Below are 25044 nucleotides of genomic sequence, written 5' to 3' on the forward strand. Positions count from 1 at the left end.
TTGAAATCAGTTCTAAGACGCTATAACCGTAATAACTAGTATGTACACGTACAGCAAAAACCTGGGTCGGCTGGCTTGACCGCAGTTGCTTTACTTGGACACGGACTTTGAAAATCTGCATACCGGAAGTACCAATAGAGTCGCTTGACTGCGTTTATCGGCTCTCACGTCTGAACTGTCGCTGTCCGCTTCATCGTCCTCAACTAAATGGTTATGGAGCTCGTTCAATCTTCAGAGAGTACACCCAACACTTCTCTCCGTTTCAGCGCACCGTTTACACCCGCCGCGGTCGGCAGGTAGCCGGACAGGTACTTCACGGGTATGTCGTCCGATGTGGAATACAGCCCGGTGGGAGAGGGGCTGGGAATGCGGGAGTTCTGGCTGTATGTGTGGCTGCGGAGGGCGGCGGTGATAGCGGCTCATGTCACCGGCCTGGGCCTGACCCTCGTCATCTCCCTGCTGTCAAGACCCGGAACCAGTGAGTATGTTGGGGCCCGACGCTCGAGTAATTCATTGCTTTCTGTTTGGTTATTTGGGTTACTAATGTAAATGCATGTACTAATGTTTTATAATTTAGGGAAAAGACCAGGAGCATTTTAAAATATGTAACACGGCTTTTATTTGTCAAGTGTCCGACCTGAACATAAGGGGTCATTCTTAAAGAACAATGTAAAATGAATGTACTCTCCTGATACCTAAACGATTTTAAGGATTACCGGAGCAGTGTATGTTCTGTAAATATTACAGAAGTTAAAATACTTATACTACTACATTTGTGTATTTGTGTAATATTACTATTGAAATATATACTAGGGTAGCACATAGTGATGTTTTAACAAATAAATCTATGAATTTTTCAAACGGAATGATTGTTCCATCTCAAAAATGTCTAATGATAAATGCTCACTGTGATATTTGAAATGAGGTGAAACAGCTTCTGAAATCCTCACAAACAATTTAACGATCAGCACTGTCATCCAGTTAATTTCAGTTGAGTAGTATCTGCTCCTGCTGTTTCCTTCAGCTGTGTCCTCAGATTCTGAATATTGGATAATTTTCAGTTTAATATATAATCACTTTGCATGGAAGCAATAGAGACTGGATACAAACTAACTAAGGTTATAGCTGGGCCAACTTGAAGCCTACTACTTGCTCCACAGTTTTTACATGAATAAACTTCCAACATCCATTAATTATCTCTGGATAGTTTTGAGTAGTACGATGCTCACGGCTGTTTCTCTGTCTTCTTCCAGGTCTCTTTTCTTGGCATCCAGTGTGTATGTCCGTTGCAGTAAGTTTGCAGTCCATATTGACTTCCCCTTCTTTCCTAAACACACACACAAACACACACACACACACAGACACACACACACACACACACACACACACACACACACACACACACACACACACACACACACAGTGAAAAGTCTTTCTTCATTAGTGTGATCTGATCATGAGTTAAGATTGTCTCAGCTTGCATGCAGTTGGCTGCCCTTTCATTCTTCACTGTAATAAGCATGATGGTGTATTTATGTGTGCAGCTTCTATCAGTGACGTCTTATTTCTTCACCAGTTCCAACTTCCAACCGACTCTGTGACATTTCTTTTCAGTGTCATCAAATACCTTGTTTTGGTATAAAAACATTCTAGTCTGTATGTTTAGGTCATATCTTCATATGGAAAATGCTGTGAAAATGGCCAAATAGAAATATCTCCTGTTGCCAAGTCCAATCTAAGGTATGTCCTATTTACTGGAGCAGTGAACAGCATTTGTATTGTATAAGAACCTTATGGAATGTGAATGATTGTTCCAGGTATTAGTCAAACCTTCACAAAGTTACTGTTAAAAAAAATGTAGATTTTGATTGCAAAAAAAGCATGAAAATATAAATAAATGGTCTTCATTTATTTTTATTTGCGAAATGACCATGGTAATGGGTTGGACGATTCTGACCTCACTGTGGTCCATTAAAGGTTTGTTATTTGTGACATTGGTGGCCATTAGTGAACTAGTCAGCATCCTGTTGAAGGTGATGGGGGAAGAGGGGTTGTGTGTAGATGGTAACCCAAGATTATCGAAAACTCGAAAAAACCTTCTTCCCAACCACCTATACAGACCTTAACCATTCAATTTTGATGGCTAACCTTGTCTAACCACAACTATTTGAGTTCGATGCCTAACCCAATCCATCTAATCTTCAACATTTGAGGTCCCTAAACCTAAACATTCGCAAGACTTCAAAATTTTTTGTCACCTTCTAGTCACTCCTGATTCCACCGTAGGGCTGGGTGATATGACCAAAATCATTGCATATCCCAATAATGAAATATATCACAATATAGCACACTGTCTATTTTTTATAAACCAAAACAAATGTGTTTCAGACGTTAAAGTTTAATTCAATTCAATTTTATTTATAGTGCCAAATCATAACAAAAGTTATCTCAGGACACTTCACTACAGACTAAGTATAGAACACTGTTACAAAAAGTTAGTGCTCACTGATAAAAAATGAAGGCATTTTGTTGTTTAAAATCATTGTGTATTCATTAATTAAGGTGTATATCAAGAAACAACCAAGTGGAAACATGGACAAGAGCACGGCTGTGTAAAAATCCACCTCCCACCGGAGCTCTTCAGCCTCCGCTCCACTCCAACGCTGAACATGCTGCAGCTAACGTTAGCACAGACAACGCTGAACATGCTGAAGCCAAAGTTAGCACAGACAACACTGAACATGCTGCAGCTAAAGTTAGCACAGACAACACTGAACATGCTGCAGCTAACTTTAGCACAGACAACGCTGAACATGCTGCAGCTAAAGTTAGCACAGACAACACAGAACATGCTGCAGCTAATGTTAGCACAGACAATGCTGACCATGCTGCAGCTAACATTAGTACAGGCAACGCTGAAGATGCTGCAGCTAAAGTTAGCACAGGCTGCAGCTAATGTTAGCACAGACAAGGCTGAACATGCTGCAGCTAAAGTTAGCACAGACTGCAGCTAACGTTAGCACAGACAAAGCTCCTGCTCCTTGTTTCTTTGTTTTTGAAAACATGGAGAAAAAGCACTCTATGTTAAACTGTTTATTTTATGCCAAAGATATTATTCTAATTATTTTTGCAATGTTAGGTTTCCACTGTTCTTGAATATATCGTACTAAGCACTGTTTCTATTTTTTATAAACCAAAACAAATGTGTTTCAGACTACTTTAAGCGCTGAAATGCTTTATGAATTACATTTATCTTAAAGTTAGGATTCCTAAAATTAGGAGTGAATCGCCTCTTATTTTTTAAATCAGCAAGTTAGGACCTACTCTAGGCTATTCTTTTAATCAAATCATAATATTATTTTTCAAATTAGTTGAGTTTTTTGGATGCAATGAATGAATACAGTAAATTATTGAACTAGTGTAAATTGAATATTAACCTCCTATAAACACTCAACATACCTTTATCCTCACATGCGCTTGTCTTTGTGTCTCCATCTTCTTTCCACTGTGAATAATAGATAACAGGGTTGGGAGGAGGAAATGCTAACACAAACAACTGTGTTACATCACTGCCTCAGCTATTTTGTTACAGACTGACCTAGAATATGTAGGTGAGAACAGTTTACAGATTGATATTTAGGTTTTCTTCGTCACGGCAAATGGCAGTACAGCATGTGGATGCATCATCACCATCTGTCAGCTATGAACTTACTGTACAAACTCGAGAAACAACCCTTCCCTTTGAGCTGTAAATCTTTGATTGATGTGGTAATTAGGTTAGTAAGTTAGATTTTAGGACTAGATGAAACAATCCCCTTTTAAAAAATTAACCCTGAGATACGAATGATGGCGATAAATCCATCAAGCGGTTTCAGCAATGTGATGGTGACGGGTCTCATTGAATTAGATAGGGTGGTTGGCAGCTTCATTGGGGTCATCAGGTGGGCACCCTCCTTCACTGGTGTTTCAATGATTGGCCCACCCCCTGGCAGACTAGGCCTATAGCAGCAGAAGTAAGCATAGCAAAATCAGCTTAGGCCCCGGACATGGAGGCTCTAAGGGCGTACTCACACTGTCCTTCCAGACCGCGACCCGGGCTTTAGGGTACTTGTCCCCCCTCCCTCTCCCCCCCGCGCCCCAGCCCCGTTTGTACTCACACTGCCAGGGCCGGCCATTGCTTCTTGCTGTCCATACGCCATTACGCCGTAGCACGTCACACGCATTGATCGCGTGTGTGTGGCTTTGTTTACAAATCTTTCCACAGACCTCTGAGTTTTTGTGCGTCTTGTCGACTGTTTTTGAATCTTTTCATCCGACCAAATCTGCAGTAAACACTCCACCTCCGCATCACACCAACGTGAAACTTTCACCGCCATTGTTGTTGTTGTTAAATGTCCGCGCATGGTCCGTCCTTCTATTTACATGTCCGAACAGGCGGACATGACGCTACTTCCGTAGGGCTCGTGCTCGTGCTCGTACACGTGCGCACGCTCGTGCTCGTACATGTGCAAACGGCTCCGCTAAAGCCCACCTCTTTCAAGCGGGCCGTGGACGGCCAGCTGGCCGCAGTTATGCGCGGAACGGGTGCACTCACACTGCTTAAAGGTACTAGGCTTTAGCTGAAAAACCGGTTTTGGCCCCGGCCAGAAGGACAGTGTGAGTACGCCCTAAGAGAAATTGAATGCCAATAACAACATGATGGTGAGATGCATCCATCAAGCTGTTTCAGCAATGTGATGGTGACGGGTCTGATTGAGTTAGATGGGGGGTGCCCCCCTCTGCTTTCCAACCCCTATGTTCTGCAGGTGTTAGTAGCGCTCCAGGTGTTGTCTCGCCTCTTCACTCATAACTACCGACTTGCTTCTCCTGCTGCACCCGAGAGGGCTTTGATGGATTGGCCTCGAACTCCCAAGTCCTTAAGCAGCCTGATGGTTGACTTGCCTACAAAGCCTCTGCAGCAAACTTCCACTGGGCAAACCAGGGCTCTCCCTCCGCGTTGCCTAGCATCCGCTGCCAAGCATCCGCTGCCAACTCAGTGTACTTAAAGCTCTTACGTTCTAATGCCTTCTCCACAGCAGCCTCCCAGGGAATGGTAAGCTCTATGATTTACATGGTATGGAGTGAGGAGGACCAAAGCACAAGGTCTGGTCTGACGTTTGTTGTAGCAATCTCAGAAGGAAAGCAGAGCCTTTGGTTCAGATCCAGCCAGCTTCCAGTCACAAGCCCCTCCGAGCTGGCCGATGTCCAATGTTGTATGGACTTTGGCTGACTTTGCACCTTCTCGGATGCAGCTGTAGGATGGAATGATGGAGTAAGCAGGCCATTGATCTCTACCTGTCTGGTCTTCAAAGAAGCTGCTAGGCACTTCAGGAAGTGGTTGTGCTGCCAGGTGTAACGGCCTTGTGACAGGCTCGTCTTGCAGCCATTGGTGTTGTGTTCATAACAAACAGAATGTGATCAATAGTTATAACATCCGGCCGTTAGAGGCGCTAGAGGGACGGTGAAGGGAGAAAAGGAGAAAAAGAGGTGAACAGAGGATGTGAATGAGAAGTGAAGATGGCGATCCCCGTACGTGTCGTGTTTATTGTATTCGGTAAGTCACCAGCATAACAAGTGGCGACGAGGATAAAACATTTTTTTTTAAAGCAAGCGAAGATGGCTCTGCTCCGACTACAACCCCCTCATGCGTTCCTTGAGTGCCCGGGAGAGCCGAAAGTAGCGTTCGGCGCTTGGAAAAAGTTGTTTGATAACTACCTGCTCGCTATCGGTGGATCTGCCTTTTCTGCAGAGAGGAAAAGAGGGCTCCTAATTCACTGTCTGGGAACAGAGGGACAGATACTTTATAATACTTTACCCCTTCCTGCTGATACGTACGATGGATCCGTACTGGCTCTAGAGACCTTTTTTCACTCCAAAAGTCAACGTCGTTGCTGAGATGTACCGTTTTAGGCAGCATGCTCAAGCTGTGGGTGAGTAAATTGATCACTATTTGGCAGCGCTGTGTGAGCTTGCCAAAACATGCAACTTTGGCGCTATGGAAGGTAATATGCTGCGTGGCCAAATAGTTGAGAAGACATGCACACCTTGTATACATGAAAGAATGTTAATAGAACCTGAATTAACACTTGCCGTGGCCAGAATGATAGAAACTGCCCTGATTGATGCCAAAACGTTCATGGATGCTGAAACGAAGCATGTTAATGCAGTGTACAGACAAGGGAATAAGATGCCTGTGAAACAGAAGGAGGACAAACAAAGGGAGAACAGCCAGTGTTACAGATGTGGCTCACCTAGTCACCTTGCTAATGACCAGTCTTGCCCTGCAAGGAATGTCAAATGCAAAAAGTGTGGGAAAACAGGCCATTTTGCTCATATTTGCAAATCATCTACTATATCGGTAAATTAAGTGGATTTACCTGAAGTGACAGTACTATGTGTCAACAGAAAGGCAGTTAAAAGGAAATTGTGTGGAAATTTCACTGAAGCCACATTACAGTCTCAAAGCTATACTTGTAATGTGCTAGTTGACACTGGATCTGGTGCTTCAATAATTCCCAAACACATATACATGGCACACTTCAAGAAAAGCGAACTCAGCCCACCCACAACTGCAGACATACTCAAAACACAGACTGTGAGTACTTGGACGCCTTAAAGCTACAGTCACTTACCACAATAAACGTGTCACTGGATTTTTCAATGTTGTCAAGTCTGGCATACCACTTATTGGGCTGGATTTGTGTGAAGCCCTTGACATTGAGATAAAAGGAGGACGTTTGGTGGGACCTCCACCTGACTCCATAATGGATTGTGCAATGATTTCCCCACCAGAACCACTGTTCTCATCAACAGCTCGCAGAGTGGAGGAGGAAATTGGACACGCCAAGAACTTTGTGCATAAAGTACAAATCCAGCCAGAGGTGACAATTGTACAGCAAAAGCTCCGGCGCTTGCCCCTTTCAGTGAGGGAGGCTGTAACCAAAGAACTGAATGAACTAGAAGAGCAAGAGAGCATCATTGATAAAATTGACTCTTCTGAATGGGTGTCCCCCAATGTTGTCACCAGTAGGAGAAATGGAAAGATCTGCATGTGCGGGGATATGAGGGAACCTAACAAAGCAGTGGTGCCTGACAGCCACCCCCTGCCACTGATTGAGGACTTGCTGTCAGAGCTGTGTGGATCTGGAATGTACGCCACTTTGGACCCGAAGAGTGCCTACCATCAACTGGAATTGCACAAGGAAAGTAGAGGGCTCACAGCTTTAATTACGCATGAAGGTCTATATCAGTACCGCAGAGTGCCCTATGGTCTAAGCTCCACCCCTGCTGCATTCCAAAAGATGCTACTTGGACGACGTCATCGCATATGGCTCCTCACAAGCAGATCATGATGTCAATCTGGAGGCTGTCCTACGCCGCGTTCAGGATGCTGGTCTGAAATTAAATACAGAAAAATGCCTCTTCCGCCAGACTACACTGGACTCCCTTGGCTATAGACTCTCACCTGATGGCTTGGAGCCTAATGATTTCCATCTCAAAGCAATCCTGGATGCCCCCACACCACCTGTCATGGATTACACAGAAACTGTGGAGTCAGTTGCAGCAATAATGACAGACACCAATGCAATTTCTATGGAACACTTTGAAGCTGAATGCCACTCCTGCCCTGTTCTTACCAAGCTCCGTGCACAAATTCCAAAAACATGGCCAGTGAAAAAGACTGCTGTTGATCCTGACTTACAGCCTTATTACATGATGCGTGATGAACTGTCTATTGTGGATGAGTGTGTTGTCAGAGGCACTTACTGTCTTGTTGTACCAAAGTCCCTCCAGAGACACCTGATTGACATTGCTCATGAGACCCATCAGGGAATTGCTTGCACCAAACAACGCCTGAGAGAACTGTACTGGTGGCCAGGAATGGGCAGTCAGGTGGAAGCTCTCATCAAGGTGTGTGCTACATGTAGAAATAATGATAAGTCAGCTGTGACCCACAATGCACCACTACTACCAATTCCATTACCAGTAGCTGCTTGGGAGAAGGTTGGCATTGACATCGTTGGTCCTTTTGAGACAGCACCGAGACACTTCAGGTTTATGGTCACACTAGTGGATTACTACAGCAAATGGCCAGAAGTTGCTTTTGCCACACACATTGATACAACAACAATTATCCAGTTTCTGACAGCCATATTTTCACAAGATGGGAACCCAAGGGAGCTAGAGAGTGACAATGGTACATAGTTAACCTCTGCTGAATTCAAGGAATTTCTCAAGCAAAGAGAAATTGTGCACTCCAGAACATCTGTGTACTATCCCCGTGCTAATGGAGTGGAACTGTTCAACAGAGTGCTGAAAGACTTTTTTGCAGACTGCTTCAATATAAGATTCACCTTGGAAATCATTCTTACAATCCTTTCTTATGGATTACAGAGCAACCCCTCATGCAACTACAGGAGTCAGCCCTTCGAGACAATCGAAACAATACACCGATGTGAAGAGAAGTGCAAAACACCAGCACTTTTACCCAGGTGACCAGGTTCGGGTCAGAAAACCCTGGGAAGTAAGGAAAGGAGAACAAAAGTTCACACATCCACGAACTTTGGTGAGACAGAAAGGCCCTAACACATATCTGCTTGATGATGGGAGGACGTGGAATGCGTAGCAATACCAGCGTTAGACACTGCAGTGAGCATGGACAGAGACAAGGGAAATCCCCAGCAGGTCGCCCATGCTCGCCTAGAGATTACTGAACAATGTAGACCTGACAGAGATAGAAATTCCCCTGCTTGGACCAAAGACTATGTTCTGGGGTAGACCTAACAGGGGCCACCTGCCTACATAGGCCAAGAGCTGTTTCAGTTGAAATGTTGGAGAAAAAAAGAACAGAAGATAATTTTACATATTGATACTGTTGGTTACTAATATTGTTATTATTTATGCATTAGCTTTGCTCAGTTGTTGACAGCTATTACATAACTCCTTACTCCTGATAGATGTTCATGTATGCTCTTGATTCAAAAGGCTGGTTAAACTATTTACTGTGTTAGGCCCAGTGCAGCATTGAGAATGTTGTTATTCTGAATGAGTAGTTTTGAAATGTTATGTTATGGAAGAAGTTAGCTTTACTAAAAAGGGGAAAATGTTGTGTTCATAACAGAGAAGATGAGGTGAACAGAGGATGTGAATGAGAAGTAAAGATGGCGATCCCCATCATGTCTGTGTTTATTGTGTTCGGTAGTTCACCAGCAACAAACCGTGAAATGCCTCCATGCCCAACAACCTCCTCCAAGAGAACTTTCTCCCCTCAACTCCCTCCAATCTCATTCACTGTCCTTGTGAAACAGCCTTTGCACACCACGTTGCCTGCGGCAGACGTCCTCAACGACTCTTGACTGGCTTCTCTGATACTGTTGGTATAGACTCCTTGCCTATGTAAAACCGATATTCCGACAGCTTCCCCTTAACGACTGAAATGCTCCTGGACTTGCTCACCTTTACTTCCATCTGGGCCCACTGGATGGTCTCCTGCAGCTTGTTCGGCAGCCGCCTGATACACGCTTTGGTTGTGGTAAGAATGGTCATATCGTTCATATAGGCTCTGATGGGAGGGAGACGAAAACCAGATTTCAGCAACTGACCTCCTACCACCCACGAGAGGCCCGGATAATGACCTCCATAGCCATCATGAAAGCTAGCGGCCAGATGGTGCATCCTGCCATTATTCCTATTTCCAGTTGTTACAATAGACAGTATAAATGAATGGACGGAGCGACCGGGTCGGAAAAAGGAAACTAACTAACGCGGAAGTGCCTTAAGCCTGTATTCTAGCCAGTGGCCAGCAGGGGGAGATACTTCTAACTTGCTCCGTGGCTACGGTAAGCCAGTTACAGAGGTTTTTATTGTCTCTATCATTAGTTTAATGCCTTTTACAATACTCACTGGTGTTCGTTTTTTCAAATTCAGTCCCAGTTCGAGACAAATAGACGATAAAGCAGGGGATGCACTGTGGGCGTGGCTTACTTGTGATTGACAGGTCTCAGAGATCTTGACACTCAAACCTAAAGTTCCATCAGCTGTGGAAACCTGCAGCTGTGATGTTGTTCTTCAGTGTTCGCAGTTTGTTTTCAGTTTAACCGGTTGAACTAAAGACACTCCAAGCAGTTTATCCGGTAAGTAACGTTACATATTATTTTAAGCCTTAACTCTCGCTAACCGAAGTTAGCATGTCAGCTAATATCACAGTTAACATGGAAGCACATTAATGTCAACTAGATATTAGCTTCGTCATTTATGTGCCAATAGCTGCTTGTTGCCAGTAACGCTTAGTAGCATAGTTTTGCTGTTTCTCTGTGAGTATGCGCTGTTAATGTTTTGCAAATTAAAATTAGCCTGTATAGCTGAATCTCTCACATCTATATGATTTATTCAAGTGCTTAAACAAATTTACAGATATGAATTTTCACGTCTTAAATAAACATAAACAAGTTCAGTTTAATAGCAGATGCATATTGCAGATAAGTAAGTTGTTAGTTTATACATTTTATTTGCACATGTTTTTGTAAAATGCAGCTGTCATAAACAATCCTCATATTCATTGCAGATGCATATTGCAGATGTGGTCATGTTAGTGGGAAAACCTAATGTGAATATACACGTTATACTATAATGAAGAGTCTGAAAGCCCAACAGTAAAGATGTTTTTTCAAACAGATTTCCTTCAGGTGATGGTGGCAGGCTGATGGAGTGGTTGGTGAACATGAGGAGACAACTGGACCCATCAGACACGTCAGGTCTGTGCAATACACACTCTGAGGAGGATGAGTGCTCCTTAGACAAGAAGGTAGACAGATGCTTTATGATGCACTGATCACACAGTAAATGTATCAATACTTAGTGGTTAATGTAAAAACTAACATCTGGTAATGTTTGAGGTTTTCTCTTTAATTATTATGGTTTAATTTATTGATTTAATGTCTTTTTGCTACATCTGTAAAGAGTCTCCACACAGAGAGTGACTGGTGCCAACAGAAGGAAAAGCTCATCTGTGGAGGAGCAGATTTGGTGTCAGTCATCTGGTTGTAGAGAAGGGCGACTGCATGGACAACATTTTTAGTTCTCAAATGTGTGGTTATGATGAATGGATGGTCATTTATATGTGATTCTATGACACAGGGTTGCACAATTAAATGCAAATTGTATTCGTTTTATGCTACACAAGAGAAAATATTTTTTATTGTGAAGGAGGTTTATCACCAAATCACTGATGCTCACCAGGCTCTGTTAATGTTTAACCCTTTAAATCACCCACTGCAGTTATTGCAATTTATTTATTATTCTCTGTCCTTAATGTGCACAATACTTTTATTCATATCCACAGTTATTGTAAATGAAAAATGTAATAAATGATGATCCTAGTTTTCTGTTTTCCTGCTGTGATTTTACAGTACTGAGTGTATTAACATGAACTGCAGAATATTCTTGCTTGGTTAATCACAAGACACTTTTCTATAATGTTGATAAAAGCTAACATACTGTATAAAGAGCATTGTAACTGATTACAAGTTGTGGCAAAAACTTTGATCAATGTGTTCTTGTCTGATTACAATACCGTACATGTTGCTAATGTTACAATTCATACCAGATCTGCACCATAAAAAAACATCAACAAACTTTTGGCAAGACCTTCATAAGAACTTTTATTAGACATTAAAATCTGAATTAATTTCAACAATTACAGTATATTATCCATGTAAGCCCTGTAAAGATCATACTTAAATGTGTACAGAAGAATATAATAAATAATAAATTCAGTGCAAAATTTACATTCAAGTGTATCTATGTAAAAATACATACAGTAAATACAATATGCAGTATGTCAGCTCCCTCAATGCCAAGGCTGTTCCCCTGTTCTCTGTAGCTCTGTCAGCCCATCACCGGACATAGTCTCCTATAATCCACACACTGGCTGGATGGATGGAAAACATTGTAATGGTGACAAATGGATCATATTGTAGGCTGTAGAGGAAAAGCCTTAGTTATAAAAAGTAAAATGTCTGCTGTACTGTTTTACATTAAATAGCAATAGAAAAGTAACTTATTACTCACATAGAGCGGAATTACATGCCATGGTGAGTAGTAAGTAGTTCTACTTCAGTAATGAAGGTTGAGTTAGCAGCAGAGCTTACCTCTGATTATCCAAGCTAATGTTGTTAGCAGCAGCAGCGGCTCAGACACGTCAGGTTGCTGATAGAAGTGGGCGTGCACATGGACCCCTCGTGAGGTTCAACTCAGGATCCAATCGATGCACCCTCGTCCCCCCAAGTTCCTCTCTTTCCTGAAACTTTAAAGATGGCAGTGCCCGTGGACATAGAAAAAAGAAGATGGCAGCGTCCGAGTAGGTTTCTTTTCGGTGGTTCGCAAATCTGAGTGACGTCACTGTAGCTCCTTCCATTCATTATACAGTCTATGGCTGTTACGCAGAGCTGTAGGTCTTGGAAGTCGGTTCCGAGGAGGCTGGTGATTGATTCTGGAACACTGAAATAGTGGAATGACGTCCAGAGGAGATTGTGCAGAACTGACCCAAAGGCATTCGCGAGGTCCAGGGACACAACTTGGACATCTGTTCCATCCTTCATGTCCGTGTGCTCCAACAACCAGAGAAGCCTCGAATCCCATCTTTCTGCACCATGGTATCAATGTAGTGGCTCTTTTCAAAGTAGACTGCCAGCCTGTGAGCCACTACACTGACAAAGATTTTGCCTTCAACGTTTAGGAGGCGGATTTGGCCAAACTGGTTGACGTCCATGGAGTCCTTTTCTTGGGGATTAAGATGCCTCCTGCCCTCTGCCATGCAGTTGGAATTGCTTGTTTCTGCCACACCACCTTCATTAACCTCTTAGAAAGCGTAACACCTCTGTTGTGTTCTTTTAAGCCGATATGGGACTCCACTGGGCCCAGGGGAGGGTGAAGCTCTTGCCCCACTTACAATTCTCTTAACTTCGCTCCACTTGGGGGGGACTGGTGTCCAGCTGATGTTCTGGGGACTGTATTGGTGGCATATTATGTGGAAGAGTTGTCAGTCCGCACCGCTGTCAGTGTGGTTCCGTTTAAGGTAAGCTTCGAGATCTTTCTGTTATTATGTGCGTTTTTGTCCTTTGTGGAAAGGCTTTTTGCAAACTTGAACTTGAATTGAATTTTGAAGAAGTTTGATCTTGTTTGCTCCTGCCTTTTACGCCTCTTTCTCAGATTCTCAAGGTTAACAGTCAGTTCTTGATTTCTGCCTGTAGCAGGTTAATTCCCTCCTTCTCCTCCTCTGGAGCTTTTCTCCATTGTTTTTTGAGCCGCCGTCTTTGCTTCACTAACCATTAAATCTTCCGCTGTCTCCTGGACTTCAATGATTAATGATGTCTTCCTCCTTTCTGCAGTTCCAAAGCACTCTGCACCATAGTTGTAAATCAGATCTCCCATTCTCTCCAACTTCTTGACTGCAGTTCCCCTCAGTTGTCCCAGGAGTTTGCTGATGTCTGTGTCACTCGTCTCCCACTCCTTTTTCTAACAGGCTTTTGGCCACCTGATTTGTGGTTTTGCCCTTGGATCTTGTTCTCGGTTGCAGGCTGTGACTGGTTGGGCTTGTGAGGCACAGCAATGCTTGGATCATCCTCTTCTTCTCAAACAGGGGGATTGACGCTCTGCAGACTTTGGTTGTGCTCCTTTACGTGAAGTGGAACTTCACTTGACTTACTCGATCTGCTACGTAAGAATAAGCAGTCAATGCGAGTTCCCTGTTGCTCTGACATCAAGCATTTTTCAAGTCTTGGTGTCTTCTCAGGCCTGCATAGGATGTTACTTTATTCCAGCCACATCTACAACTCTGGAGCTCAATTCCTTAAGTAGGTGTTGTCAACTCAGAAGTATGAAGTGTGATTAAAGTGTTGTTCAGCCTGATGTCAGACTCGAAACATTACGTCTGGTCAGCAATGTTAACTGCCCTCTTCAATATGAAAATGTTTTTCAATTGACATTGAAAAACACCTACCATAGACTGTTGTTTTGTCAAGGAGATATGCAGCAGTCAATTCTGAACAGTGCAACTAGTAGACTTCTGGTGTGTCACTAGTCAGTAAAGCTCATTGGTACAATGTGTTGACAGTTTGCCTTTCATGTTTGCAGATGTGAAGGGACTCTAATAGTTTGCTCTCGCCTGTTCAACTGCAACGAAGATCAATACTTCCACCACTGCAAGTCAAGGCAAGCCAACTCTGAGCTGTCTGACTTCAGGCATGCTTTTTGAGACCTCCCCAGACTACAACCAGCTACTCTTATCGAGTTTTGAACTGTTATGTTGTTCCATCATAATGTGCAGTCAGTACTATGATTGACTGGAATGATTTACTTTAAACTTAAAGTGTAATTTTGGCGCAAAATCAGCCCATGGTCTTTTTCAGCATTTAGAATCAGAATCAGAAAACCTTTAATGTCCCGCAGACGGTGAAATTCTTTTGTCACAGCAGCAACAGAATATGACAAAATAAGATAAAAAAATAGCAAAAATAAGCAATAAAGTTAAATTTAAAAAGGGAAGAAATGGAAATAGACATATATACATATTCACATGATATAGTGCAGTTGTTCTTGTTTTGTTTGTTTGTAATAATGTAATATGGAGTGAATAAATATGATTAAATATGTTCAAATAGTGCAAAAAACAGAAGTGCCCATAGTACAGGCATATTGCACAGTGCAGGGTACAGGGTACAGGATGAGGTCAATAGTCTATTGGGAGCAGTGCTGATTGTAAAGTCTGACAGCAGCAGGAAGGAAGGACCTGCGATACCTCTCCTTCGCACACTTAGGGTGAGTCAGTCTGTTGCTGAAGGAGCTGCCCAGTGCTGTGAGAGTGACCTGCAGGGGGTGGGACTCCTGTACCAGCAGGGATGACAGCTTGTCCAGCATCCTGCTCTCTCCCACCACCTGCAGTCCACAGGGCATCCCAGGATGGAGCCGGCCTTCTTGATAAGTTTATCAAGTCTCCTCCTGTCTGCGGCTGATATGCTGCTGCTCCAGCAGACTACTCCATAGAAAATGGCTGATGCCACCACAGAGTCATAGAAGGAGGTCAGGAGTGCCCCTTGCACTCCAAAGGACCTGAGCTTCCTCAGAAGGTACAGTCTGCTCTGACCTTTCTTATATGTTGCTGCAGTGTGGTCAGACCAGTCCAGTTTATTGTTCAGGTGAACTCCCAGGTACTTGTAAGATGTCACCATCTCAATGTCCATTCCCCGGATGTTCATCTGTGTGCAGGGTTGTTTGAGCCTGCGGAAATCCACCACCAGCTCTTTGGTCTTCCCGGCATTGAGCTGGAGGTGGTTCCGCCGGCACCGGTCCACAAAGTCCTGAATAAGTTCTCTGTAGGCTCCGTCGTCACCGTCCCTGATGAGGCCGATGATAGCAGAGTCGTCAGAGAACTTTTGTAGACGGCAGTGAGGGGATTGGTGGTAGAAGTCTGCGGTGTACAGGGTGAACAGGAAAGGAGCCAGGACCGTTCCCTGTGGGGCCCCCGTACTGCAGATTATTGTGTCCGACACATAGTCCCGAGTCCTCACATACTGTGGCCAGTTAGTGAGGTAATCCAGGATCCAGGATGTGAGGTGTTGGTTCACCCCTGCCAGCTCCAGCTTCTCCCCCAGAAGTGCAGGGTGGATGGTGTTAAAGGCACTGGAGAAATCAAAGAACATAATCCTCACAGTGTTTCCAGCCTTCTCCAGGTGAGACAGTGATCTGTCCAGGAAGAAGATGATGGCGTCGTCCACTCCAATGCTGGGTTGATATGCGAACTGGAGAGGGTCCAAAAGGGGCCCACCAGAGGACGGAGATGGATGATGACCAGCCGCTCCAGGGTCTTCATCAGGTGTGAAGTGAGAGCAACTGGTCTGTAGCTGTTGAAGTCTTTTGGGTGAGGGATCTTTGGTACAGGTACCACACAGGAGGTTTTCCACAGCAGTGGCACTTTTCCCAGCTTCAGGCTCATGTTAAAGATGTGCTCTACAATCCTGCACAGCTGGTCTGCACAGGACTTGAGCAGCCTGGAGCTGATCCCACCTGGACCCGTAGCCTTCTTCACCTTCATCTTCCTCAGGTCATTCCTCACCTGGAGAGACGAGAGGGACAGAGTGGAGCAGGGGGGCTGAGTGTCGGGTATGGGGGGAGGGTGAATGTCAGGGGGGGCGGTGGGGGAAGTCTGTGGCATGAGAGCCGTGGAGAGGGATAGAGGTGTAGAGGTGATAACGGGGCAGTGAGTGTCGGATATGGGGGGAGGATGAATTTCATTGGGGGCGGTGGGGGGAGGCTGTGGCATGAAAGCCGTGGAGAGGGAGGTAGAGGTGATAACGGGGCAATAAACAGGAGGGATGGGAGAGGTGGTGGGGGGTAGCAGAGATGGCTGGGCCGGGGGAGGGGTGGCCCTTGTCTGATCAAACCTGTTGAAAAACAGGTTCACGTTGTTCACCCACGTCTGATCCCCCGCAGCCTGGGAGCCTGGTGTCCTCTGCCCTTAGGGCGTGATCACACTGTCCTTTTGGCCGCGGCCAAAACCGGTATTTCAGCTAAAGTCTAGTACCTTTAAGCCATGTGAGTGCACCCGCTCCGCGCTCAACTGCGGCCAACGGACCGTCCACGGCCCGCTTGAAAGAGGTGGGCTTTAGCGGAGCCGTTTGCACATGTACGAGCACGAGCGTGCGCACGTGTACGAGCACGAGCACGAGCCCTACGGCAGTAGCGTTATGTCCGCCTGTTCGGACATGTAAATAGAAGGACGGACCATGCGCGGACATTTAACAACAACAACAATGGTGGTGAAAGGTTCACGTTGGTGTGGTGCGGAGGTGGAGTGTTTACTGCAGATTTGGTCGGATGAAAATATTCAAAAACAGTCTATTGAAAGATTTGTAAACAAAGCCACACACACGCGATCAATGCGTGTGACGTGTTACGGCGTGATGGCGTATGGACAGCAAAAAGTATTGGCCGAGGCCCTGGCAGTGTGAGTACAAACGGGGCTGGGGCGCGGGGGGGAGAGGGAGGGGGGACAAGTACCCTAAAGTCCGGGTCTCGGTCCGGGAGGACAGTGTGAGACCGACCAGGGGTGAACCAACACCTCACATTCTATTTGTTTTAGTTAGTACACGAGCTGCAGCATTTTGGACAAACTGGAGACTCTTAACAGACTTATTGGAGCAGCCTGGTAATAAGGAATTGCAATAGTCCAGCCTAGAAGTAACAAATGCATGAACAAGTTTCTCTGCATCTTTCTGAGACACAATGTTCCTAATTTTTGCAATATTACGCAGGTGAAAATATGCAGTCCTTGTTATTAGTTTTATGTGAGAACCGAAGGACATATCCTGATCAAAAATAACACCCAGATTCCTTACTGTGGTGCTGGAGGACAACACAACATCATCCGGAGTAACAATGTCTTTAGCTATTGAGTTTCGGAGGCCTTTGGGGCCAAGTACAATAACTTCAGTTTTGTCTGAGTTTAACTTCAGGAAATTGCAGGTCATCCAGCTTTTTATTTCCTTAATGCACATTTGAAGTTTATCTAACTGATGGGTTTCTTCTGGTTTGATCGACAAATATAATTGTGTATCATCAGCATAACAATTAAAATTTATGGAGTGCTTCCTTATATTTCCTAAGGGAAGCATATATAAGGTGAAAAGAATCGGTCCAAGGACAGAACCCTGTGGGACTCCGTGACTAACTTTTGTGTGCATGGAGGATTTGTCATTAACATGTACAAACTGAGATCTATCTGATAAATATGACTTAAACCAGCTCAGTGCGGTTCCTTTAATGCCAATTAGATGCTCCAGTCTCTGTAGCAGGATGTGATGGTCAATAGTGTCGAAGGCAGCACTAAGATCTAGTAAGACAAGTACAGAGACAAGTCCTTTGTCTGAAGCTATTAGAAGGTCGTTAGTAATTTTCACCAGTGCTGTCTCAGTGCTATGATTTGCTCTAAATCCTGACTGGAAATCCTCAAATAACTCATTATTATGTAAAACGTCACACAGCTGATTGGCAACTAATTTCTTGAGGATCTCAGAGAGAAAAGGAAGGTTAGATATAGGTCTATAGTTGGCTAGTACCTCAGGATCAAGACTGGGCTTTTTAAGAAGAGGTTTAATTACATCTACTTTAAAAGACTGTGGTACATAACCTGCTGATAAAGACATGTTAATCATATCTAATACAGGAGTGCTAATTAAAGGTAACACTTCTTTAAGTAACCTAGTTGGAATAGAGTCTAGGAGACAAGTAGAAGGTTTTGATGCTGAAATAGTAGAGGTTAATTTGTTAAGGTCGACTGTAGAAAAGCAGTCCAAGAATATATCAGGTCGTACAGTTTGTAAGGTTCCTGGGTTTGATGAAAAAATAGTGCCAAGCGAGTTGATTTTGTCTCTAATAGTTATAATTTTTTCATTAAAGAAGGTCATGAAGTCGTTACTACTCAGGGTTATAGGAATACATGGCTCAATAGAGCTGTGGCTCTCTGTCAGCCTGGCTACAGTGCTGAAAAGAAATCTAGGATTGTTCTTATTCTCCTCTATTAAAGATGAGTAATATGCTGCTCTGGCATTACGGAGGTCCTTCCTATAGGTTTTAAGACTTTCTTGCCAAACTAAGTAAGATTCCTCCGTTTTAGTAGAGCACCATTTACTTTCCAACTTTCGCGATGTTTGTTTTAATTCACGGGTTTGTGAGTTATACCATGGAGCTAACTTCCTCTGTTTCATTATCTTCTTTTTTAAAGGAGCAACAGAGTCGAGTGTTGTTCTTAGAGAGCCTGCAACACTTTCAACAAGGTGATCAATTTCAGAGAAACTAACGTTAGTGCAGGAGTCTTGAATATTAGGATGAGGCATTAAAGTAAATGCAGATGGAATCGCTTCCTTAAATTTAGTTATAGCACTATCAGATAAACATCTAGTGTAGACACTTTTGCCCAGAGGTGAGTAGTCCTGTAATATGAATTCAAAAGTTATTAAAAAATGGTCTGATAAAATAGGATTCTGTGGAAAGACTATTAAGTCATCAATTTCCACACCATAAACCAAAATAAGGTCGAGGGTGTGATTAAAACAGTGAGTAGGTTTATGTATACTCTGACTAAAACCAATCGAATCTAATAGAGAGATAAACGCGATACTGAGACTATTATTATCGCTGTCCACATGAATATTAAAATCACCTACAATGATTACTTTGTCAGATTTAAGGACTAAATTTGACAGAAACTCTGAGAATTCAGACAGAAATTCAGAGTACGGACCAGGAGCACAGTACACTATAACAAGTATAATTGGCTGCACAGTTTTCCAGGTTGAATGTGAAAGACTAAGAACAAGACTTTCAAATGAATTATAATTTAGTTTAGGTTTAGGGTTTATTAATAGGCCTGAATCATAAATAGCTGCAACGCCTCCTCCTCGACCACTGCCTCGAGGAATATGAGTATTAATATGACTGGGAGGAGTGGATTCATTTAGGCTAACATATTCTTCAGGACACTGCCAGGTTTCAGTCAGACAGAGTAAATCAATATGGTTATCTGATATCAGATCGTTTACTAATACAGCTTTAGATGACAGAGATCTAATGTTTAAAAGTCCACATTTTATTTTCTGATATTGTTGCATTGTCGCAGATTTTGCGTTGATTTGTATCAAGTTTTTCTTTATAGCTCCTCTTCTGTTCATTTTTGATCTGTTTAATTTAAATGATCGTGGGGCAGACAGTGTTAGTATACTAAACTGAGCTGGAAAATGCTCCACAGGGAGCGCAGAGAGGTGTGTAAGACTGCCACTCTGCTTCCTGGGCACCTGCGATAAGGGCAGCGCAGAGAGGTGTATTAAACTGCGACTCTGCTTCCTGATCCCAACACTGGGACAAAGCCAGGACACCTCGCGGAAGGGGGGCAGTGGCACTGTGGGGACGTCTCCCCACGCCACTCCCTGCAACTGGCCTCAGTGGGGTGTTGAGCCCCAAGTACTGTCCCTCCTCCTTAACCACATCCAGAAACTTGCTTTCTCGGCCTCCTCCGCCAACTCCTTTATGGCCTTTTTCAGGCTGCATCCGGTCATTCCCGCAGCACGGAGGAGACGGATCGCAGACCCCCCCACGAAGCCCCTGCATTCGACCTCCACCGGGTGAATGGTCGCAGACCAGCCTCCACCTCTGCACTCCTCCGCCAGGTCGCTGTACTTCGCCTGCTTGAACTCATGTGCTGCTGGTATTCCCTCCTCCCAGGGCACAGTCAGTTTGATGATTAGAACTTTCTTGGCAGCTGTGGACCACATCACAACGTCTGGCCTTAGGGTTGTCTGTGTGATCTCTTGTCCAGGTCGACGCACATGTCCCAGCTCTTCCCAGGGGTAAGCAGACGTGCCGACCTCCCCGCCTTTGTCTTCTGCGCTGCCTCCCCTGGTTTGATGAAGGTGATGTTTTGGCGACGGGGATCCGAGGAGTTGTTCGCCCCGACTCTGCATCTCTCCAGCTGCTCAGCCAGCTTCCTCAGCACCTGATTGTGTCGCCACCGGAAGCGCCCCTGCGACAGCGCGATGTTGCACCCTGACAGCATGTGTTGGAGACCTGCATTGTCTTTGCTGCACAGGAAGTACTTGCCCTTGCTTCCGAACCATTGGGCGAGGTTTCGAGGGCATGGTAGGGTGTCATACGCAGCCCTTACGAGGAAACTGAGCCGTGACTGTGGGGTTCGCCAGATGTCGGCCCAGGTTATGACTCTGTTGATGGTATCCTACCAGCGAATCCATGCTCCCTGTTTGCCCTGGGGCACGGCCTTGATGAGGTAGTGGTACAGTGTTATCAACACAAAAAGTTTATGTAGTCCGTTATGCAGTCTGTTAAGCTGTCAATGTCCTCCCCATGAGAAACACACAGTTCTTCCCGCACAGTTGAGTCAAAGCAGTCCCTCAGAGCCTCCTCAGACTCCTTAGTCCATGCTTTAACTGTGCGGACTTCCACTGGTTGCCTGTTTACGAGGGGCTTGTACACAGGCAGAAGATGCACCAGGTTGTGGTCAGATCTTCCCAGGGGAGCTAGGGGGGATGAATTGTATGCCTCCTTGATGTTGACGTACAATAAGTCCAGCGTTTTATTGTCTCTGGTGTGGCAGGTGACATACTGTGTGAATGTGGGCAGAGTAGAGGACAGAGAGGCATGATTAAAGTCCCCAGAGATGAGTAAGAGGGCCTGTGGGTGCTGTGTCTGCAGTGAGCTTGAGACTGAATGAAGAACATCACAAGCTGCATCAGCGTTAGCAGAGGGGGGGATGTACACAGCTAACACAATCACCTGTGTGAACTCCCTCGGGAGGTAGTACGGCCTCATGCTAACAGCTAAAAGTTCGATGTCCTTATTGCAGACTTGCTCTTTAACAGTGATGTGCCCAGAGTTGCACCAACTGTCATTAACAAACACAGCCAGCCCTCCTCCTTTCCTCTTACTGCTCTCTGCCGTCCTGTCTGCCCGCCATAATCATAACCCGTCCAGGTTAGCGTCCGTGTCGGGGGTCTGCTCCGTTAGCCACGTCTCAGTGAGCACTATGATGCTGCACTCGCGGTAGTCCCTCTGATGCCGGGTCAGCGCCGTTAGCTCGTCCATCTTGTTGGGAAGAGATCGTATATTCCCCATGATGACAGACGGGAGGACAGGTCTGTAGTGTGTCTCCCTGCGAAGGCGAGCGGCTCCGGAACGGCCCCCGCGTCTCCTCCTCCTCAGCTCGCGGGAGACATCAGGCCGCTCGTGCGTCTGCACCGCAGCGCTACTGAGGGCCAACAGCTGATCCCTACTGTAAACAACAGGGCTGCGTACAGGCTCCCCGGACACAACGGAAAAAGTTGAAAAAATAAGTATTGAGACCAGAACGAAGTACGCTAGTCTGGTCTCCATACTGCCCAAGAGAGAGCTCAAAAGGGTGTTAAGAAAGAATAGTTAAACAAAATGCAAAAGAAATATAAAAAGAGGAAAAAGCTCAAAAGTGAGCGAGAGCTGCTGTAACAGGCTGCCACTCACGCAGCGGCATCTTACACACATCAAATAAGCCATCGAGACAGTTTTTTTCGTGTAGTCTTTAAAAACACTCTTTTAGTAAACTCTGCATTTGTTAACTACGCTGTTGGTGCTTCGTTTCTCCTGGTTCAACTATGACCTAACTTACTTACCATAGTTTTCCTGTACAAGGGATTATTACCTACATTTTAGTTGCACTCAGTTTGACCTCAAAATAAAGTGGATTAGATCATCTGGATAAACTGGTTTGTGAACAACCTGTCTGCACTTTCTATCAGTCTTTGTTGCAGCATATCCCAGATCTTATTAATACTTTAGTGGGAACGGTATTTTATCATAACCGATATAAATTACAAACAAGAAAAAAATTAGAAAACAAGAGCCAGGTTGTAATAAACTGGCAAATTATTCATGAATTCAGTTGGGTTATAGTAACCTAAATATGAGCAGAAGTTACTACAACAAAAATGCACCATGATTTAAACACAGTATCTATTTTCTCCTTTGATAAGTGGCCATTGTATGTAACTGCCATAATGCACAGGATGGGTCCTCCATCTAATGCTTAATTTTCTTACATCAGGAAAACATCTCTTTTGGGGTTCTTACACACACAATGTCTGCATGCTTTTAAAAACAGAAAATAGATTAGGTCAATAAATATCTTTCTTTTCTCCCCTTCTGCAGTACTGCCTGTGTATCACTGAAGGCATCCTCCTCTTCTCGGCTGAAGGATCCCCCTTTTGCTTCAAATCTCGGAAGGGTAAAGTCCGTCTCCACTGGTTCTGTCAGTCTCTGGGACTGATAGCTGCGGCCACTGGGCTGGGCTTTATCGTGGCCAGCAAGAATGTGTCAGAGCTCCCCCACCTGGTCACCTGGCACAGTTTGCTGGGCATGGGCACCTTGGCTGCCACCATGCTCCAAGCAGCTTGTGGTTTCTGCTTGAGCTTTCCCAATCTGCTGTGTCTGTCCTCCTCTCTGCTGAGGCTGAAACTGAAGCTGTACCACGCCACCTTCGGCCTGGTGGTCTACCTGCTGGCCACGGTGACCATGGTGTCGGCCATGTTCTCAGACTGGTTCCAGGCCATGGTGAAAGGGGTGGCCTGGTGGGCCTTCCTCCTGCTTCCCCTCTTCCCTGCCTTGGTGGTGATGAACCAGATCACCAATTCCTACCTGCCCCGCAAGAAGGTCACCAGCTAGGAAGCACACAGGACAAGGCAGAATGCTCTATTCACTCAGTGCCTATGGCCATATTCGATTTACATTGTACTCATTGGCCCAGAGAATAAAGCACCGTTTGTAGATAAAACAACTAAAATGGCTGGTAGTCCCACATACATTAGAAGAACATAAAAACATGGTTCTTACACGGCAGGTATCTGAAGAAGAGTTTCAAAGCCTCGTCTCTAGTGTTACTGCTATCCTTGTTACTGGAGCCAGACTATCTTAATTTGGCAAAGGTGCAGAATCTGGCGGAAGATTAGACATCCAAAACCACCACATTTAATCATTTGTGCTCACTAAAGTTCAAATTTCTCCCTTAAATTGAATGATTTGCAGACAAATGATTTAATTACTCCCATCAAATGAATGTGTGAAGTCATTGTAGCAGTAAATGATATATAACGCCTTTTTCTACTTTACATGTCACATTCAACCTTTCATACACTGATGGCCTTTGGGAGTAATTTGTGGTTCAGTATCGTGTGTGTGTGTGTGTGTGTGTGTGTGTGTGTGTGTGTGTGTGTGTGTGTGTGTGTTCTGATGAGTGCCCAAGGACACTCTGACACAAGGTATGGAAGAACCGGGGATCGATAATCTTCCAGTTAATTGACGACCCACTACCTCTTGACTCACAGCTGCCCAGTATGAATAGAATTCACAGTTTGTTGTATTCAGTGCAGAAACCAGCATTTTGCCAGAAACTATTAACTGAACAGTATGCATTGAAAGAATTTACCCTTGATCTTTTCTGGACTCACACATATTTTCTTTGACTCACACCAGTAGAAGAACTTCAGCATCTTTCAAAAGTGAGAGGACATTTTTAAAGAAACTAAACGACACTATGCACAATATGTAGATTACCATGCCAAATGTATACACACATGGAACAGGATAGGTATGGTCATCCTGACAAAAAATAGTCTCAGAGTTGGAGCTGGTGGACACCTGAATGTCTTTCTTCTGTTGCATATACAGAGGAATATTTGCACTACATATGCAATGAGAACAAAGTTCAACAAATTGAACAAAAGTCTCAAAGACTGTGTATATAGACTTATTTCTGAAGGGATACAAAGCACCTGTGGCTTCAACAATGAAGATGCAGTGGATGATTACGGTATATACCAGCCTATAAATTTTATTTATTTATTCATTAATGATATTTCGTTTAGTGTCCGTCTTGGCTGCTTACAGGTGCTACATGATGCATTTTAGCATTTAGGTTCCATTAATCAATATTTTTTTCCAAATTAAACGCTCTAAGCAACCCACTGTCCTCTACCATGCCCCAGATACAGGGAAGAACACAGTGGAGCATTCAGCTAAAGAAACAGATATTTCTCTCTGGAGTTGGTAGAGACCATAGACTGTAATAGAGATGGACGTAGCCTCCTGGGCCTGAAAAGTGAAGCCAATGTCGAAGTACTTTAAACCTGCATTATTTCTAATGTCCAGCCGGGGGCGACTCCACTGGCTCCAAATAGAAGTCAGATTGTATAGAAGTCAATGAGAAAATGAGCCTACTTCTCACTTGATTTATTACCTCAGTAAACATTTTCCTAATTACCTGTGTAGGAGCCATATCAAATGTGCTTTGTCTGTGTAATTTTACCCCGTGCCACTAGGGGGCGGTGTGGTTCAGTTGACCTCAGGTCAGCAGAGTGAGACCTTTTTTACCTGATTGAACCTGATCACAGGTGCTGTTGATTTCGAGGGAGCAAA

The 25044-nt window shown here is 44.4% G+C and overlaps 1 protein-coding gene across 1 annotated transcript; it reads left to right on the forward strand.

Moving 5' to 3' along the window:
• Positions 1 to 62: 62 nt before the first annotated feature.
• On the forward strand, positions 63 to 24205 carry cyb561d1 (cytochrome b561 family, member D1). Its single transcript, XM_083939972.1, has 3 exons — positions 63 to 478; positions 1254 to 1291; positions 22783 to 24205. Exons 1-3 carry the CDS (start codon positions 322 to 324, stop codon positions 23293 to 23295), a joined length of 708 nt encoding a protein of 235 aa, XP_083796098.1. The 5' UTR covers positions 63 to 321; the 3' UTR covers positions 23296 to 24205.
• Positions 24206 to 25044: the final 839 nt, after the last annotated feature.

Source organism: Echiichthys vipera, assembly GCF_963691815.1.
Source record: "Echiichthys vipera genome assembly, chromosome: X".
NCBI lineage: Eukaryota > Metazoa > Chordata > Actinopteri > Perciformes > Trachinidae > Echiichthys > Echiichthys vipera.

What these genes read in the sequence shown, in the direction of transcription:
- cyb561d1 (XM_083939972.1), top strand. Translation starts at nt 322, where the DNA reads ATGTCGTCCGATGTGGAATACAGCCCGGTGGGAGAGGGGCTGGGAATG. An exon ending in GCTGTCAAGACCCGGAACCA is followed by an intron (nt 479 to 1,253) that starts GTGAGTATGTTG and finishes GTCTTCTTCCAG; the next exon opens with GTCTCTTTTCTTGGCATCCA. An exon ending in CAGTGTGTATGTCCGTTGCA is followed by an intron (nt 1,292 to 22,782) that starts GTAAGTTTGCAG and finishes CCCCTTCTGCAG; the next exon opens with TACTGCCTGTGTATCACTGA.